The following is a 19,585-nucleotide window of genomic DNA, read 5'->3' on the forward strand; positions in this document are numbered from 1 at the left end:
GAGAGGATGGGTAGGGGACAGACGGGGAAATTCGAGTACATACACTTAACTTACTGGTACCAATGTATATATACCAAGCCCCGGAAATACACAAGAAATTAACAGTGGTGGCCAGCAGGCCAAGGCGCGAGGCGTTGCAACCGGGTGGCTTTTTGAGTTTTTTAAGCCTTGTGCAAATATGTTTTAAAATATATATTGATTTTATATTATATATTGCTGGATGCTGTACATAACATACCCTATTGTGAAAGATACTGTATTTTATTATAGAAACACACCAGAGTACATATAATAACACAGACAGGTTTATCTCTGGTTGGTGGAGGACAAGAAGTCCAAACTAGTCACTACCTGTGACGCTCACCTAACACACAGGGAGAAAGGTTCTCCTGTGTGAAAAGGCAAAGGTAGGGGGCCGTGGGAAACCTGTGGGGACCCCCTCCGCCATATGTTTTTATTCAAGACAAAAGGATCGAGGGAAAACTGAGGCGCTCGACTGCCCGAATACAACCCGGAGTGTCTTTGGAGTTGGAAGCCGGCGGCAGGGCAAAAACCAGGAACGCGCGCCCGGAGAGGCCTTTGCTGGCTCGGGCCCAGACGCGTGGGTTCCAGCCTCTGCCTGGAATCGGCATTTTTCGCTCAGGCCGCCTCCCGGGGCGGCGGTGGGAGCGACAGTGCCTAGGGAGGCGGGCGTTTGCCGCGCGCTCGGAGCCCTGGGCGGCTCCCTGGAGGTGGAGTCCGCTTCTCTGAGCGCGAGGCGCGTCCCCGAGCTGCGCATCGCGGGGTGGGGGCGGCCGCAGAAGCCCGGCGCGCAGCGGGGGTTGGGGGGGGGGCCTGGCCCACCAGGCAAGCCCGCTTCCCACCCCGCAGGCCCGTCCGCCATTCAGGGGCCTCGAGCGTCTGCCCTAGAGGCGACAAGGGCTCCAAATCCCAGCCCTGGCCCTTGGGACCCGCGGCTGGGAAGGCTAAGAGAAGAGGAAACCCGGCAGGCAGAAGGTGGAGAACTGGCCCTGCTTTGGCGCCGCCCCCTCTGCCGATCGCCCTTCGGCGAAAGCTGGAGTCCGAGAGACCCCAGTTTTCTATTAAAGCTCAAGACCGAGAGACCCCAGTTTTCAGAGTTCCAGGGAAAGCGCGTGGCCTCCCCAGCTTCCAGATCCACCCGGGCCTGCTGCTCACAAGTCGTGCGCCCTCGAGCAAGTTTCCTTTGCCTCTTGCAGCCTCGGTTTTCCTCTCTGTAAAATGGGATGATAAAAGTACCTCCCTTTGTGCGGTAAGACATTGTATGCCAAGGGCCTGGTTCAGCCTTAGCTTGTAGAGAGCAGTGCACCCCTGCTAAGCTTACCCCAAGCAAGAAGGACCAACTCGAACCCAGGATGGGATTTAGGGTGGAGTTATGGGGCCCAGCTTCCTCCAGAGAGATTCAGCCTTAAAGTCCGGCGGCCGCAGATGGGCACCGAACTCAGTCCCCTCGCTTCCCCCTCCGAAGCCCCGCGGGGTCTCCGTGCTAACGCCCACATCAGAGCCTTCCCCCTCAAAGAAAAGCAACGATCCACACCCCGCCCCATTCACACATACTTAACCCTTCAGTGGGAGCCCCGCAGCTCAGACCTCCTGGATTCAAATTCCCAGGCTACCATTTTTAGCTGTGTGCCTTCGGACAGGGCCGTCACCTCTCCAAGCATCACTTTGCTCTTCTGTAAAATGGGAGGGTAAGAATGTAGGGGGCTGATTTTAAAGTCATAAATGTAAAGCAGAGGGTCTGGCCTATAGTCAGCGGCGGCTGCTTTCATTGTTTGCCTCCTTTGACTGTGGACTCGAGGATGAACTCTGTTCTTGAAAAGTCAGCCCGAAAGGGGTGGGGAAATGATCCCAGCTGCCCTTTGCTCCCCTTAGACACTCCTCTCCTGTGGCCCCTCAGCATCAATGGGAGGAGGCGCCTCCACGCCCCCCCCCCACCCCCGCCATGGACCCGCAGAGCGGTTAAACCACCCGGGTCCTCCTGGACTCGGCGGCCTCCTCCAGGCTGCCCTCTACGGTTGATCTTGCCCAGCTCTTGTCTTCTCGATTTGCAGATGCCGCCGCCGGGGCGGCAGACGAAGAAGTCCTTTCAGGGAGTCCCAGTTCGGGGTGCCCCGCGGGAGGCTTCCGACTCTTCACTTAACTCCTTCGTCGTCGGGCGTTCAACCGAGGAGGTGGGGAGCGAAACCTGAAATAAATACCCTCTTTGACCAGTAATCGGCCTGAACGGCAGCATCCCGGCGGGGGGCGGGAGGGCGGGAGGCTGGAGAAAAACAGATGCTAATGGTGGCCTGGAGCGGGCGGAAGGCGCACCCCGGCCGCGCGCCCGCGCCTCGCTTTGAAGTGCGCCTTCCCTCCCGCTCGCCCGCCGGGCGCTGGGCGGCCCCCCACTCCTGGGGAAACGCAGAGGAGCTGATGGGACAACCGGGGGCTCTCCTCTCACGTCTGATCGGCTCACTCCTGCATCCAATGTCTGGTTCCCGGTGCCTTTGACCTCCGTCTCCTGGCCTCCTCCCCGATCAGACTGAGAATCTCTGGAGGACGAAGACTGAGGGCCCTGCGCCCTCCTTGAGGCCCGGTATCTAATAAGAAGGGCCAAAAGTGGGCTCAGTGGAAGTGTGATGGAGCAATAGGAAAGATTCCAGACGTTCCTGTGTGTTAGATGCTGTGTGTGCTATTATTCCAAGTGAGCACTGGGGACAGAGAAGTTAGGGAGCTTGCCCAGATCCACTAAGCTAGAAAAAGGTAGAGCCACCAACACAGACGGTTCTGCAGACAACGTTCTGCTTTCCTCTTAGGGATCTGAAAAGAGCAGTTTGAGGAATGATCTCTTTGGTCTCTTTCCTGTTGACCTTCCTTCCCTCCGCCTCCTCCCTCCCTCTCCTTTCTTGGTTATCTTACGGGGCTTAACACTTTCTGCTGAGTAACTCCCCAACCCAGATTTCCCCTCTCCTGGTTTTTCACATAGGGGCCTGGATGGGAGATTCCAGCCACCCTGGTCATATTGAAGCCTGGGTCAACCGGATTGGATTCAGCCCACCTGTTGAGTGGACATCCTGTCGCACCGTGTCATAGGGGTGCCTTCTGTTGAAACATTCATTTCCACTGCTTCTGCCAACTCGGTTAGCGACGTGTGAGCGATGTATGTGCCGGGTGCTATCTCTCCTTGGTGGTTGTTCCCACTAACAGCTGTACCGCGATTCCGGCACTCACTTCTCTGTCTTCCGGTGGAAGAATTTTCACATTGACCTGCACACGGCGAACCTTGCGATAATGTAAGAACTCTGGGTTAGGAAAGATCTCGAAAAGATTTAAACATTTAACATCTGAAAAAGTGTGAAAATGATGTGGGGGGAGGGTAGAGCTCAGTAGTAGAGTGTGTGCCTTGCATGCACAAGGTCCTGAGTTCAATCCCCAGTACCTCCATGAAGAAGAAAGGAAGAAAGAAAAGTTTAATTACCTACCCCTCCAAAATAAATAAATAAATAAATAAATAAATAAATACGCCAAATCTATTACTTTAGGAACATCTGTGTTCTCTTTTTCTTTTAGAAACAAACAAACAAAAAATTCACTTTGTCTCCATGGTTATAAAGCTGAGATCTGACACTGTCCTTGGACTCTTTTGTCTGTTCATGTCTACAGATTTAGTAACTCATTTTTTTTTTCAATTAAGAAATGAATATCTACTAAGAACCAGGCCTTTTGAGGTGCAAAAGTGAGATGGGGGAGCCCTGTGTAACTCACCTTGTAATGTGGCAATGCTTAGCCAAACATTCCCATCATTTATCGTTAACAGTCTTGCACTTGATTTTGGCTCCTGTGGTCTTTCTTGTTACTTACGTGAATCTGTCTTCTTCCATAAATGTGATGGTGGTGGTGGTGGTGGTGATATGACAGCAGTTAAATCCAGGATTTCATTTGCAGTTTAAGAAATACTTTTGTAAAGAAAAAGATCCTTGATTCGTGTTTAAGAAAAGATCACTTATTTTTTGTAATAAGCAATGTGGGGTATGTTTATTAATGTTCATTCCAGGGTTCTCCTGCCCCTTCGTATTTTGATAGTGACCCACAATTGCACTTAGCAATCAAAATACATGGGTTGATAGCTAAAGATCATAGTTTAAATTGGTCAGATGTGTTTAAAAAATACAGTGGGTTTAATATAACCCTTTGCCCCACACGTTTGTGGACCTGGTGATTTATTGAAAGCAAATGATCAGCCTGTTTCAGGGTAATGGTGAATTCAAATTCCTATAAAAGTGAAAGTGTTGGTGGAAGTATCTTGTTGTTCTCAACAAAATCAACACTACTTGTTCTTGCAAAAATGTTTTATCTTGTGGGACGTTTTCTTTAAGAAAAAAAAAAACACCAAAAAAGTGAACCATGAACAAACTTCTGGTGAAGAAAGCTCACTCCCCCTTCAGAAAGCGCAGTGGGGGTGGCTGGTCTGGCCAACAGAGAACAAAGGGCCAAAGAGTGAACCTGAGATGGTGAAATAAAATGTAACATCAACAAAGAAAAAGCCACAGATAAATAGTAAAAGGACCAACTCACCACAAAAAACCTATTGACTTTTTCCCAGAGTCCAGGCGAAGCGCTGGTGACCGGTTAATGTTGGAATGTTTTCCTAGGGTTAAAAGGAGAACCGGCAGCAAGTCTGTTCAGAATTTACAAAGTGTTTGAATAACATGGACAGTGTTTGGATAACACATTTTTAGTGGAGGTGAAAATAATAGAATTTACTGAGACATTTATATGGGCCCCCTTGGTTGTGTGGGGGGAGTGTGGGGGGGGTAAACTATATATCACTGCACTCATCTGTAACTCACCCGTGTAATTTATTCATTCACGTGTGTATGTATCTGATGGGTAAGAGTCGTGTGACAGCCAGGTGCTTCTCAGTTTTGCCTTTAAATGATGAATGCACTGATATTGGTTACCTTTAAGGGGCTGAAAGGGGTGAAGAGGTCACCTGGCCAGGTTGGCAATAACTTCGTATTATCAGTATGAGACGCGAGCATCAAGGTGGCATTATTACTTGAGACAATAGAGCGTGAGACCTTTTAATAGGCTCACATCCAGACTTAGCCTTGGCTTCCCTGTAGCGTTCAAAGTGTCCTGCTCGCTCCATCTCAGGCTGAAAGGTGCAAGATGTGAGTTAATCCAGCCAGCACTTGGGTCTGGGGTTCCAAGGGCTCTCCCTTGTGTTGACTTTTTTGTTCAATGTCTTCCAATACACTGTCAGTTGAGCCACATAAAACCAGGCACCTTTCAATAAATGTCTCATTTGGATTTCATGAAGCTTGGGGTGTAATTGAAATCAAACAGCAAACAGGCTAGAAGGCTCTGTTATTTGCCTACCCAGTCTAAGGAGGGTGCTGCCTGACTGGTTCACTGAAGCCACTTTCTTTTCAGTTCCTGTTTCTGGAAAAGAGGGCTTACATTTTAAAGTGCGACTGGGACACGTGAAAATAATTTTTATGTTTCTTTCCCTGCTTCACGTAAACTTGAGCCAGCAAAGGAAAGCCCATTTCAAGCAGGAAGTCAATCACAGATTTAATCATCTATATAACCTTCCAGGAATTTAGACTAGTAGATGACTTATGTCATCATAATAATGTAATTAGTTAATTAATGGAAGAGAACCATTAAATGAGATAGCTGTATCTCTCTGCAGTCAGAAAAAACCATCTTTCGTTGAAACAGTGCTATTCATTACGTAAAAAAGGAATTTGTAATACATATTTATAAAGGGAGTATACATTAGGTGTCTATTCCCCACGTTCCCCAAATCCTGTGCCCCAGAGCAGTTTTGTAGAGCCTGAATTTTGATTGTCTTTGAACTTCTCTTTGTTTCTCCGCCTGTAAAATATGTTAAAGTTTGGGCAAAATAATAGCTATATTTGGGGGGGGGGGCGGGGATTTAGAAACTGCAATTTCCTGCTCCAAGAATCAACACTAATCCTGATTACACATCCCGTGTATATATTTAATAATTAGGTAGCACTCGAATGAACCCACGCGCTTTCAAGAGCTTGCTCTGGGGCTGGAATAAAATCAAGCCTTTCTGATGTGGCGCGGGGGGACAGCTGGCTCGCGTTATTTGCGCCAGAGTGGGTCGGAACGGTGCCTGTTGCCTGCAATGGCGCTTTGCCACGCGCAGAGCTTCCCTGGCCGCCTCGAAAGCAATTCGAAGGGACACCGAGGCCCGCTTTCTCGCTGAGATAAAGCGCAAACCTGCTACCTACCTCCGGCTACTCTGTCTCCCCCAAATGCGAGATTTGATCGCATCCCTACTTTTCCCTCAAACATCCTGCAGCTCAGGTCAAGGCTAATGCGGAGGAGCAGGTGAGTGGTACCAGGAGCCCCTGGCCCGGGCTGCCTCGCCAAGCTGCCCACGCCGCGCGGCCCCTTCCTTTCCTTGCTCCGAAGTCCCTTTCACGGAACCTCCACGTTAATACCATGAAGTCTTTAAAAGCACAAAGGACTTGAAAGATGCAATTCAAGACTTCCCTGGGTCAAAATTAAACAAAAGCCGAGGAGGTGGGAGTGGACGATGGGGTGATTAGAACAGAGAGTCACGCCAAACCCCAGCTAAACTGGTGAGACAAAATAGAAGCGCTTGGCTGCGCGCGCTCTGGGCCAGCTTTCCAGGGATCCGCTGTGCCCGGGACCTACGAGGCCCCCGCCCGGGCCCACTCGCTTAACTTGCTCCCTCCCTCCTCGACCCTGGCTGTGCCTTGACCCTGAAAACCTTCGGGCGCCCGGGGTTTTCACTATGGCGAAAAACTGGTAAACGCTCTGGAGCATTCGAGTGCATTCAGGATCGCCTCGCTCTCTAACCCAGACGTGCCAATGTTGATGCTGCTGAGGTCTGAACCTAGGTTGGAAAGCTTCAAGCCGCTCTGCACCGGCGTGTGCGCGCTCAACAAATCCTGCGACTGCCGGGTGTAGAGTTTCCCGCGTGATCGCGTTCGGTGGGGGAAGCGGAGTCCTGACATCTCAGCCGGAAAATGCGCTCCCGGGGCGACTACATGCCGCGTCTGTAATTGCTTATTCACAGCAAACATTCAGGCTTCTCCTTATCCGCAAGAAAACGTGCCCCACACCTTCTGTATTAATAAAACAATAAAATATGACGGCACCACTCTTGATTCTGCTGTCTGCTGAAACGCAGGGGAGAAACAGGCAGCTGGGGCAAAAGGGCTTAATTCAATATCAAACTGATTATTTCACTAATTATTCCACCTTCTGTGTTGCGCAGCAGAGGAGAGGCGCAGGGAATCTTAACCGCGCGGCTGCTGGGGAACCTTTGTTTCTCGGTGTCAGGCCCAGCTGAAGATGGGAGGGACAGGGGGGTGGGATCTGGGATTCAGGGAAACCGAACGGCGTGGATTTTAAATTGCAGGGAGTGAGAGTGATTGCCTCCTGAAAGCAGGCGTGCTGGAGTGGGGATGAGGGTGGCCCCGGTATTCCACCGCACTGGGGCTTCTGATTCAGAAAGCTGCAGGCTTCGGTCGTCAAGGATGGAAGTGTGCGCTCGCCGTCCCCAGAATCCCAAAAGCCAAACGCCCGGTTCCTCTCCACAAACGCTTCCCATTGAGTATAAGAATGGGACGAAAAAGAAGTGGTTCCTGCGTGTCGGAAGCCAGAGAGCCCTCCCCAGTCAGGAGGACAGCGTGCCTGAAGTTACAGCCCCTGTCGAGGAAAGAGACTTCGCTTGGGCCTCTCTCCAACTCGCCCCAGATCCCCACCCTCGGGGACCGGTGCCTCCCTGCAGGCCATCGGCTTGGAGAGCATTTCTACCTCCGGCCTCTGAAACCCTCTCCCGTCCCCACATGCCCCGCTCAGAGCGCCGCGACAACTCGACAACTTCTGTGCCAAGCACGAACCCTGCTATGGAGACCCTGTTCCCCTAAACTCCAGCTTAATACAGACACCAGGATTGATTCTCACAGCAGGACAGAGTCTCAAATTAAAAAAAAAAAAATCAGGCTAAAGGAAAAGAAAGTCGCAGGCGACTTGATCCAATTAGTAAATGCCTAATTGAATTAGTGTCACCTCCACCAGCCAATAGGAGGGTCCCGAGGCTGTGGGGCCGCGAAGCCCCTCCCTGGCCTCATGTATATAAAGCAACCAATGACAGCCTACAAGTTTCCAAGTGGTCAACTTGACCGATAGTCGGTCGAGAAGGGCAGAAAGTCTAGCGTTGGTGGGTGGATGGGGAGAGAGACCTAAGACCTCTTTTTCCTGTGTGTGCAGGGGAGGAGGGTAGAAGTCCAGAGAGGCAAAAAGGACGGGGAAGGAAAGGGAGAGAGCTTCTCGGGCAGTTTTCATATCCTGCCTCCAAACTCAGTGCGCTTTCCTTGCGGAAAGGACACGGGGTTCAGGGCGCGCCAGTGCGCGCCTTAGCGGCCCCGCGTGTCGCCAGGTGGGTAGCCCCGCACCGGAGGAAGGGGAAGTTACCTTCCCCTCGGAAGAGGGCGCTGGCTCCCCCATCCTGCCTTTATAATAAGGCCGCGGCAGGAGAGGAAGCAGCCAGCTGCCGTCTGCGCTTTGCAAAGCATGCAGTTAGGGGAGCAGCTCTTGGTGAGCTCGGTGAACCTGCCCGGCGCGCACTTCTACCCGCTGGAGAGCGCGCGAGGCGGCGGCGGCGGCGGCGGCGGCGGCGGCGGCGGGAGCGCCGGCCACCTCCCGGGAGCGGCCCCCTCGCCTCAGAGGCTGGACTTAGACAAAGCGCCCAAGAAGTTCTCGGGCAGCCTCTCGTGCGAGGCAGGGAGCGGGGAGCCCGCAGCCGCCAGCGCGGGAGCCCCCGCGGCCATGCTCAGTGACGCCGACGCCGGGGACGCCTTCGCCAGCGCCGCGGCGGTGGCCAAGCCAGGGCCCCCGGACGGCCGCAAGGGCTCCCCCTGCGGGGAGGACGAGATGCCCTCCGCCGCCGCCGCCGCCGCCGCCGCCGCCGCCGCTGCCGCCGCCGCCGCCACCGCGCGCTACTCCATGGACAGCCTGAGCTCGGAGCGCTACTACCTCCAGTCCCCCGGGCCTCAGGGCTCCGAGCTGGCCGCGCCCTGCTCGCTCTTCCCGTACCAGGCGGCGGCCGGGGCGCCCCACGGATCTGTGTACCCGGCTCCCAACGGGGCGCGCTACCCCTACGGCTCCATGCTGCCCCCCGGAGGCTTCCCCGCGGCCGTGTGCCCACCCGGGAGGGCGCAGTTCGGCCCGGGAGCCGGCGCGAGCGGCGGCGCGGGCGGCAGCGGCGGCGGGGGAGGAGGCGGTCCGGGCGCCTATCAGTACGGCCAGGGGGCTCCGCTCTATGGGCCGTACCCTGGGGCGGCAGCCGCGGGTTCTTGCGGAGGACTGGGGGGCCTGGGGGTTCCTGGCTCTGGCTTCCGCGCCCACGTCTACCTGTGCAACCGGCCTCTGTGGCTCAAATTCCACCGCCACCAAACCGAGATGATCATTACGAAACAGGGCAGGTGAGCGCAGCGCGGAGGGGCCCCGAGGAGCGCGGGGGTAAGGAGTGGGTGTGGGGTCCTGGGGATGGCGGAGAGGAGGGACCGCTGCTCGCTCGCTCGGCTCTGTGCTTGGGAGAGTGAGTTTCCGCGCGCAGCAAGTGGAGACGCCGCTTCTCCAATCCGGTGTCCCTCCCGTCCGCGCACCGGCGGTTTGTGCGCGGTGCTCGGGTTACGGTGGCTTCCCCCCTTCCCTCTCGTCACCCTCCCCTGGGTGGAAGCGGAAATGGAAATTGGGGCTTGTCCACAAAGCTGGATTTACTAGATCCGCCCGCTCGGCGGTACACTGGTCCCTGCGGGCCGGCTAGGAGCCAAGGATGGAGGAAGGTGAAAGAACGGGCTTCCCTGGGCGCAGTAGATGGGCTCCCGCAGCTTTAGGCGCCGGGGTCTCCATGGGGCGCCTCGGGGGGACCAGGGTGTGGACCGGCTCGCGGGCTTCGAGGGTCGGTCCGGGTAGTGGTTAGGCGGACCCTGGAGTCCGATGTGGCTGGGGTCCCGGGCCTGAGAAAGTTCGGACACATACCTCACTGCTAGCAAGTAGGGAAAGTGAGTGGGTGTTGGGAGAGGGGCGTCCAGAGGAGACTTTAAACGTTACCAGTAGAAGTCTTTTTTTTTATTTTATTTTTTTTACGAGAACAACTTGCACTTGTGCGTATAAAAATGAATGATTTTAAACATCCTGGGGGAAAAAATTAATGAGCACCTGAAAGGGTCGGGAACTTGAGTTGGGAGAGGGTGCAGAAGCGTATTTGGGAAATACTGACTTGGCGGCAAAATATTTCCGAAAAGAGATGTTCCAAGAGTTGCCAGCTCAGGAACATTTTACGTAGTGACGGCCACTTTATCTACTGGTATCCCGTTAGTTCTGTTGACTTCTAAATGTCGTCCTCTGAGCGGGGGGCCGGTTCCCGGGCGTCCGGGTTTGAATCTCTCGTCTCCTGGTTTTCTCTTCCTTCGCACAGGCGCATGTTTCCTTTCTTGAGCTTCAACATAAACGGACTCAACCCCACCGCCCACTACAACGTGTTCGTGGAGGTGGTGCTGGCGGACCCCAACCACTGGCGCTTCCAGGGGGGCAAATGGGTGACCTGCGGCAAAGCCGACAATAACATGCAGGGTGAGGAGAGCCGAGGCCCGGGCGGGGCGGAGCGGGGCGGGCTGGGAGCCCCCGACTCGGACAACTCACGCTTACACCCAGCATTCCTTCCCTCCCAATCCGGGGCCTGCAGGTGTCCGTGCGAGTTGCCTTTGTGCTGATTCTTTGGTTAAGGGGGAGAATTGCTAAGTCAGATTTCTTGCCTCTCCGTAGGTAGAATTTTACCCCATGACCCTACTCCAGCCCTTCCCTGTAAGTCCTTACCTTTGAGAAAGGAATTGTCATAAACTCTCCAGGTGACAAGGGTTCCTGGCGTTCTAATCTTTGCTTGAGAAAGGCCTCCCAGAGCCTGAGTTTACCATAAAAATTCAACTTTCCATCTTGCCATTCTAGCTTTAGAGGCCGCCAGATTGGCCTTCAAAAGAGGCATCGCCTGTAGGCTCCATTTTTATATTTTGAGCCTTGTCCAAGGAAGGCTGGAAGCCCAGGGCCCCTGGTTGGCCTCCACTGGGCCTTCTTAAGCCCCTAAGGCTGGAAGACTTGTGTTGTAACCCCAGCTCTCCGATCTTGCCCGTTCGTAATAAATATCCGTCCCTTCCCTCCATCTTTTTTCAAAGTTATTTTTTAAATTTTGTATTTTATTTTTAAAATTGTGTTGTGGGGGGAGATAATTGGGTTTGCTTATTTATTTCTTAATGGAGCTACTGGGGATTGAACCCAGGACCCCGGGCATGCTAGGTATGCACTCTGTCACTGAGCTGCACCCTCCCCCTCCTCCCTCCATTTTTAAACAGCCCTGTGTGCTTGGGTTTTGTGTTTTGTTTCATTTTCTCTTAGGCAACAAAATGTATGTTCACCCAGAGTCTCCAAATACTGGTTCCCACTGGATGAGACAGGAGATTTCCTTTGGGAAATTAAAACTCACCAATAATAAAGGCGCAAATAACAACAACACGCAGGTAGAGTGACAGGAGGGGGTGTCTCCTGGCTGTGAAGCTCTTTTATTTCTAATATTCTTCACTGTATTTAGAATATTTGCTGTTACCTGTTCCTGGCCTCTTGCTAGTCTTTTCTTTTCCATTTTTGTTTTCCTTTTGACTTTTCTCATTTTTACTTTTACATTATTATTTTATTATTATTATTTATTTTTTAATTATTATTTTCACTTTCTTACTGGATTTCAAGAATGGTGACTTAACTGTTAGGAACAGAAATCCTGAAATCTTTGGGGAGAGTTTAGGAAACCAAGAGGAGAGGGTTTATTAAGCACACGTATGTACCCAGAAGATGTGAGCTGTTGGCGGCAAACAGCAGGAGTCCCATCCTAAAAGATGTAATTTGTCAAAAGCTGACTTTTTGTGTGTGTGCCTCCAAGAGACTTTTTAGATTTGGCGATTCTTTCTTTACCATTTGCAGATGATAGTCCTCCAGTCTTTACACAAGTACCAACCACGACTGCACATCGTGGAAGTCACAGAGGACGGCGTGGAGGACCTGAATGAGCCCTCCAAGGCTCAGACCTTCACCTTCTCAGAAACACAGTTCATCGCGGTGACTGCCTACCAGAACACCGACGTGAGTGTCCCAAAGGTCCCAAGAATCTCTAAAAACGAGTTCCCCCGTGAGAGCCAAAACACTCAAAGACTTTTTCTCCCTTATTTAGATAACTCAACTCAAGATTGATCATAACCCCTTTGCAAAAGGCTTCAGGGACAACTATGACTCGTAAGTACCCGTTTGTTTTACTTGCATGGTCATCTTTGAACAAGACACGCTGGATCAGACACTTTCTTGAGACCATATTCTAGGAAGAGCTTTCTCGTTTGGGATTTTTAGCTATTTTGATCTTTGCCTTTTTTTTTTTTTTTTTTTTCCTTGACTAATCTTGCATTAGAATTTTCCCAGAAGGGTTTTGTTAATTTCTTAAGAAATGTTAAAGGCTTAAAGATGAGGAGCTGCTTTTTTTTTTTAACATTTGAGTGGAGATTCAAAATGTTCATAATCTGCATTTATATGCCTTCTTTTTCATTTGATCCCAGTTGTTGTTGTTTTTTTTTTTTTTTTTAATTCTCTCAGGGGCAGGTATTATTACTCCCTCTCTCTCTCTCTCTTTTTTTAACATAAGAAAACCCTGACACTAAGAAGAAGTCATTTTTCACTACATCAAACAAGACCCTGCAAATGCCTTTAAATCTGGGATTTCTAATCCCATAGCCAGCATTCCTTCCCTGCCACTCCAGGGAGAGTTGCTCTGAGTTCTTCAAGTTCTGGGACTTGTGAAGGTGGATTTTCTGTAGTTTCAATACTTAATGTCTTGGGAGGAAAGTTTTTCTTGCGTGGTGGGAAATTTTCCCCTGATGATCCAAGCATCCATCTTAAATGGGCCAGTGCAGCCCTCCCATTATAAAGCCCAGTCTTCGAGCCTTCTTCATTCCTGGGAGGCAGATTGTTTAGGGACAACATTAGGGTCTTTGTTTTCTTTCTTTCTTTCTTTCTTTTTTTTTTTTTTTAAGTGTTTCTTTTTATATTGTAGCATGTACACCGCTTCAGAAAATGACAGGTTAACTCCATCTCCTACGGATTCTCCTAGATCCCATCAGATTGTCCCTGGAGGACGGTACGGCGTTCAGTCCTTCTTCCCGGAGCCCTTTGCCAACACTTTACCTCCAGCCCGATATTATAATGGCGAGAGAACCGTGCCACAGACCAACGGCCTCCTTTCGCCCCAACAGAGCGAAGAGGTGACCAACCCTCCCCAGCGGTGGCTTGTCACGCCTGTCCAGCAAGCTGGGACCAACAAACTAGACATCAGTTCCTATGAGTCTGAATATACTTCCAGCGCCTTGCTCCCGTATGGCATTAAATCCTTGCCCCTCCAGACATCCCATGCCCTGGGGTATTACCCAGACCCCACCTTCCCTGCCATGGCGGGCTGGGGAGGTAGAGGCTCTTATCAGAGAAAGATGGCAGCTGGACTCCCATGGACCTCCAGAACGAGCCCCCCTGTGTTCTCTGAAGACCAGCTCTCCAAGGAGAAAGTCAAAGAAGAAATGAGCTCTTCTTGGATAGAGACACCCCCTTCCATCAAGTCTCTGGATTCCAACGATTCGGGCGTCTACACCAGTGCCTGTAAGCGAAGGCGACTGTCCCCCAGCACCTCCAGTAACGAGAATTCTCCCTCCATAAAATGCGAGGACATTAACGCTGAAGACTACAGCAAAGACACCTCGAAAAGCATGGGGGGCTATTATGCTTTTTACACAACTCCCTGAAGAGTTCTTTTAACCTCGCAAAAATCAGCTAACTTTAGGCAGATGGACTTGGTGGTGTTTTTTTGTTGTTTGTTGTCTTCTTTGCCAAAAAGACGTTTGCCTTCCACCCTGATGCACCCTGTTTTGTGCAATTTCCTAAAAGAAGGTGCCAAAGCTTTTTGATTTGCTGCAGGTAACTGAAACAAGCCTAGCAATTTTTTTTTTTTAAATAAATGTACCGGAGGACTTTCAAGCGTTTTAAAATTTGAAGGTTGTTCAAAGTTACGGATTTATTTATTGGAGACGCTAGACGTTCAGAGAATTGGGCTGTGAAGATTGAGTGCCTAATGCTATCAGAGGATGTGAAAGCTTTGATTCTCGTTTTTATTTGTAAATCTGTAAGCAAATGGAAGCCCAGAGTGGTAAGATGTTTGGCTTCTACAGGAGGAGGGGAGGCCTTCAGCTTCAACAAGGACTTTTTTGCTGGTAACTTTCTGCTGGGGACAAAAGACGTTAGGCCTGGGAGACCAGAAGAACTTTGTGAAGGGGCTGGTTTTACTTGACTTTGATTCTTCCCAGATTTTTTGAAAGAAGCCATGTGTGCCCTGGATCAGGACTGCCTCGTGGGCTAGGCCTCTGCTGTGTGCCCAGAGGGGGCTAGTAGGACTCAGGAGGGGACGAGGGAGGGAGTTGCCAAAAAGAAAAAGAAAAAGAAAAAGAGAGAATTTTAAAGTGTACAGTTGTGTGTGCTTAGATACACTGTAGAATACTGTGAAAAATATTGTACAAATAGTCAACGTAGGTATATGAGATTATGTAAAATTGGTGCTTTGGCTTTGTAAAGAATTTGCAAATCACCGGAGGACAGCTTGCAGGAGCCAGGGAAGTTTCCCCCATCATCCCCCCAATGTATGGGAATCTATTCTGTCTACTTCTTAGATAGTTAAGAATGTATTCAGCAACTCTGTACTAACTTTCAACGTGTTAAGGAAAATTCCCCTTTCATCCTCTTCCTTCGCCACCCCCACCACCCAGCTTGGTAATTAATGTGAATAAACGGAAACGTGACGCCACAGCGTCTGTTGGCTTTTTAGAGATCTTCGATTTTTATGTAGTCTCAGTCATTTTTAATAAATGTGGTTCGTTGAGGGAACAGGCATAACTCTGTCTTCTGTACCGTGGGTTTATTTTGCCTCCTCGTCTCCCCTTCCTCCTGCATGAACACTGTCCCGCCATCCAACTCCCCCCACAGGAGGCTCTAGCATCTCCCAGTGGACATTATCGTCACGAGGGGGTGGGGAGGCTTTGTGTATCTTCTTTTTTTCCTTGAAGATGAATGGGGTTATTGCCTCACCGCACTGGGAAGTCTGGACAATGGGTATTGGGGCTGGGAAGGGGGAGGAGGGTTGCCGCCGAGATGCAAGATTGCCCACCGCAGGCTTCATACGCGCGCGCCTAGATAAAACCTCCACCCGCCTCAGCCCGGGCCGTCCCGGCCTCTGGGTTTTTTCCTAGGCCTCCCTGGGGGGGGGGGGCTCCCATCTCCAGACCCACATGTGCTCCCCGGGCACCCTCGCGGCCCTCCTGGCGCCCACAAGTTCCGGGACCCTGGGGCGCGGCGGGGAGCGGGCGGCCCACCGCGCGCTCCCGCTCCCACCTGCGGTTTCCGTCTCCTCGGAGCCCCGGGCGCCCGCGGGGGCAGCTGCGGGCCGGGCTGCCGGGGCTGCGGGGGGCGCGCACCCACGCGGGAGGGTCCCCGGCCTCCGCGCCCCGCCGCTCTGCCCAGGAAGCCGGGGAGCCGTGCGCCGCCGCGCGCTGAGCGCCGCTTGTTTGGCTCTCGGTCGCCAGGAGGGCGAAGGCCACCCCATCCCCAGGCTGAGCCCTGGGCCCGCTGAAGAGTTAAACCCAGGAGTGGGGCGGAGGACCCTTTGTCCCCCTGCCAGACGTCCCGCCAGGCTTATCAGCAGACAGCTTCTGGCCCAGCTTGCAGTCCTTTCCAGCCCCCTCCTGACCCTCCCGGGGTAAAGGTCTGGCCGGGAGGGTCATTCTGCTAACTGCGTGGCGCGGAAATGCAGCTGCTAAGAGGATTAGCTGCTGGGAGGCGAGCGATCAGCCGGGACCTCCTCCCCTTCCGCGCCCAGTTAAGGCCCCCGCGAGCTCGTACCGCGCCTCTCCCCTGTTCCCCATCCCCCCCCCCCCCAGCCCCGGCCCTTCCCAGGTCCGCTGCCTTTGACCTTGGGGTCTCGGACTTCAGCCCCGCGTCTCCGACGGTGCCTGTTCAAAAGCTTTGCCCAAGCCGCCCCGACTCTTCCCGGAGCTGGAAGCGAAAGCTTTGCAGTTTGGTTTCTGTGTGTGTATCGTGGATGACAGACTCAGACTGGGGGAGGCCGACTCGTAGCCCCTCGGGCCCGGTCAGCGCGCCCTCCTCCCCCATCCCCGAGGAGCTCTAGCGCATTGGGGGATGCGATGGAATTTCGAAGCCGTGTTCTCCTATTCTGCCCTCGAGAAAGACGGGAAATGCTAATCAGCGCCGGGATAAAGCAGACAGTGGCCTCAGTCTATTTCCAGTCCTGTATATTTTTGCACCGTACAGTAAAAAGAACCTGGTACTTGTGAAAAGTCCCTCACAGTGTTTAATAGAAACGTAAGTGGCTGAGTGGCCCCAATTAACACCTTGTGATAAGGCATTCCTAAGATGGAGTGTCAGACACCAAATTGTGAAGAGATGTATCTAATTAATCCTCCTAGGATGACACCGATAAACAAGCCTCTATTTAAATAAAGATCAAGGACTCGGGCGCCCCGTTTGTTTACATTCTTCGCCAGGGTCCCAGCGTTTGCGCCCGCGCAGGCGGCGTTCCCGGCGCAGGGTGGAGACACCCGCTTGGGGGTCTGCTGGCTCGCCTCCGTCCTTGCCCCCAAACAAAAGTACACAATTAGACAAATAAACTGCAACGAAAGAGGAAAAAGAAGTGCAAAAAGGACCCGACTTCGAGTTGGAAACCCCGTTGTTTGTCACTTTCCACGCATCCTTTACATCGCCAAATACTTTGAGGTTGTCCGGGTTTTAAAAAAGAAGGCAGTCCACCCATCACCCCGGGAAGTCTTTCCTGCTTTGGGGAGGACTAGGAGCAAGCCCTTCCTCTGCGCCCCCACCCCCACCCCGCCCCGGCACGAGTTCGCTCCTCTCCGCCCCAGGACTCTACCTCCAGGGTGATGAAGCCGAGAACTGCCGGGACTCAGGGTAGCTATCCTGGGGGTGGGGTGAGGAAGCCACCCACTGGGAAAGGCAAGAAGCGGGAAAGAAATAGGGGAGGAGGGGAAGGTGCAGCCAAACTCTCAGGCTGTAAACCGGGGCGGAGCCCGGGTGGAGTCGGCAGCAAGGCACACTCGCATTTCTAGGTGGAGAGTTTCAGGGCTCCGAAGCAGCGTTTGGTCCGAGCCTCCTTCCTCTCCTGCCTCCACTGTTTAGCTTTAAATCTGGGTGTAAAGGCAGACTCACGGACTTCCCCTTCCTCTGCGATCTCTTCCATCTTTCTGAACCAAACAAGGCACGGTAGGATGCCGGAGGGTTTTTTTAGTTGCTGTTTTGTTGCTTTTAATTCAGCAGGTGTCATGAAAACCCTCCGAAATAAAAACATTCCTGCATGCCCCTTGATTTTAATCGAAATTGAGCCTCCAGTAGGGATAAAAATTAAAGTCACTCATTCTCCACTCGCCCGGACGCTTCCCCTTTTCCGCGCTCGCGGCTGTGACCCTCTCACCCTGCCGCGCGCCAACTTGGCTTCTCACCTCGGGGAGATTTCGGCACCATCGGGAGGTTCTTTTATAAGGCAATTTGCAAAACTCTGTTGGTGGGCCTGACTGAGTCCCCTTCTGCGAACTCCGTATCCCTGAGGTTTAAGTTTTCCAGTACGCGAACTCCGCAGGTCCAGCCCCAGGGGACTCGAACCCGCGGAATCCGTCCCCCTGCTCCCATTTTTGTCCGAGTCGCGGTCCCTCCTGCTCTTCGAAGAGGCCTGGGCGCTGTGCCTGCACTTGGCGTTCTCGGGGTGCCGGCCGCCCGAACCCTCAGGAGCTGGATTTCCTCCCCATCCCATGAGCTGTGCCCGAAGTTACGACTTTTTTGTTTTTAAACATGATGGGGACTCTGACCCTGGTGGCCACCGAATTTCTCCTTATTACAGCTTAAAAGAAAAGTCAGTATTTCCTGGCGACCCCTTCACCCCTCTTCGCCTTTTTCTTCTGGCCTTAAGAGTCCTTTGCGTGTCGCAGAAGTCGCATCGAGTTCACCAGAGGAAGGATGTAACTGCGCCAGACACGGAGCAACCTCTCCGAGGTGGACCCCAAAGTGCCTGGCTTCTGATGGGCCCCTGATCGCCCCTAAAGCGTGAGTCTCTGCTTCTTTTAGGCAGAAGGGTGTGAACCACCACCCCACCCTCACTTTAATTCCCTCTGTCTCCTTTAAAAAGTCTTTCACGTTTTTAGCTCTCAGGGAGACAGAAGGGCCCGCGCAGGAACTTCTGCAATGCTAGGCTGGACCCCGCCTTCCCTGAACCGTTGGTACCGCGTCCTTGGCCGTGAGTCTGGCCGCAGTTCCGCGGAGGCTGCGAAGTGTCTGGCGGCGAGCAGCCTTCGCCATCTGGCGGCCAAAACAAGGCAGGCTCTCCCAGCCACCCGCGCTGGTGCTTCTGTTAAGGAGGTCTTTTTCGTTTTCACCTTTTTTTTCCATTTATGCATGACTGGGACATTGTGCCGTGCACCAGAGACTGACACACTGTAATCGACTCTACTTCGATTTTAAAGAGAGGTCTTTTCCATCCCCCTTCCACTCCTCATTCTTCGTGTGGAGGGAGGAGCCCGGAATTTGGAGTTCTAAGACTTTTGATTGCAGTCCTGGTCACTAGCTGCAGTTACCCTCGGCTCATCTGCAAAGTGCAGGCTGGAGCACCGCCTGCCTCGCTCAGTATTAGGAAGAAGGAAGGAGAGGGCGAACTTAACTGCTTTGTGAACTGTTGAGTAACTCCAACTAGGCATTATGAATTGCTAATTTCATAACGTGATATGCAGTGCAGACTCGGGGGCAGTCATTGGCAAATAAAAGATATCTAAATTAATTCAAAAATAATTACGGACAATTTCAAACATTTACGAAAGTAGAGAGCTGTGGACGGCCTGTCTTCCAGCTACAACCGCCACCAACTCTCAGCCACTCTGGTTCCAGACTATAATCCCTACCCATCCTTTCCACCACGAATCCCAGACATCCTGACGTCTAATCTACCACTATTTCCACACATTGCCCTAAAACATAAGGATTCTTTATATATAGATCATACCTACAGAATCAACAGAAATTTCTGAATATCGTGAAATGCCCAGCCACGTTTCCCTGATTGGCTCGTAAAATTTTTGTTGTTCTCGTTTGTTTGTTTGTTGTAGTTTGTTTCAATTGGGATCCAAAAAAGCCCCACACATCTGGTTGATGATATTTTTTTACTTTTTTTTTTTTTAGGTTTTTTTATTTTTAGGGGGTAATTAAGTTTATTTACTTATTTACCTTTTTTTTTTTTTTTTTTTTTTTTTTTTTTTTTTTTTTTGAGGAGGCACTGGGGATTGAACCCAGGACCTCATACATGCTAAGCATACATGCTCTATCACATTGAGCTATACCCTCCCCCCTGGTTGATGACCTTAATTCTCTT

General features: G+C 52.0%; 1 protein-coding gene across 1 annotated transcript; it reads left to right on the forward strand.

The window, feature by feature from the left end:
• The first annotated feature begins 8,586 nt into the window (after positions 1-8,586).
• Positions 8,587-14,580, forward strand: EOMES (eomesodermin). The gene is made up of 6 exons (XM_006187190.3): positions 8,587-9,497; positions 10,496-10,650; positions 11,467-11,588; positions 12,046-12,204; positions 12,293-12,354; positions 13,163-14,580. The coding sequence occupies exons 1-6, from the start codon at positions 8,587-8,589 to the stop codon at positions 13,899-13,901; spliced, it is 2,148 nt and encodes a 715-aa protein (XP_006187252.2). The 3' UTR covers positions 13,902-14,580.
• Positions 14,581-19,585: the final 5,005 nt, after the last annotated feature.

Source organism: Camelus ferus, chromosome 17, assembly GCF_009834535.1.
Source record: "Camelus ferus isolate YT-003-E chromosome 17, BCGSAC_Cfer_1.0, whole genome shotgun sequence".
Classification (NCBI taxonomy): Eukaryota; Metazoa; Chordata; class Mammalia; order Artiodactyla; family Camelidae; genus Camelus; species Camelus ferus.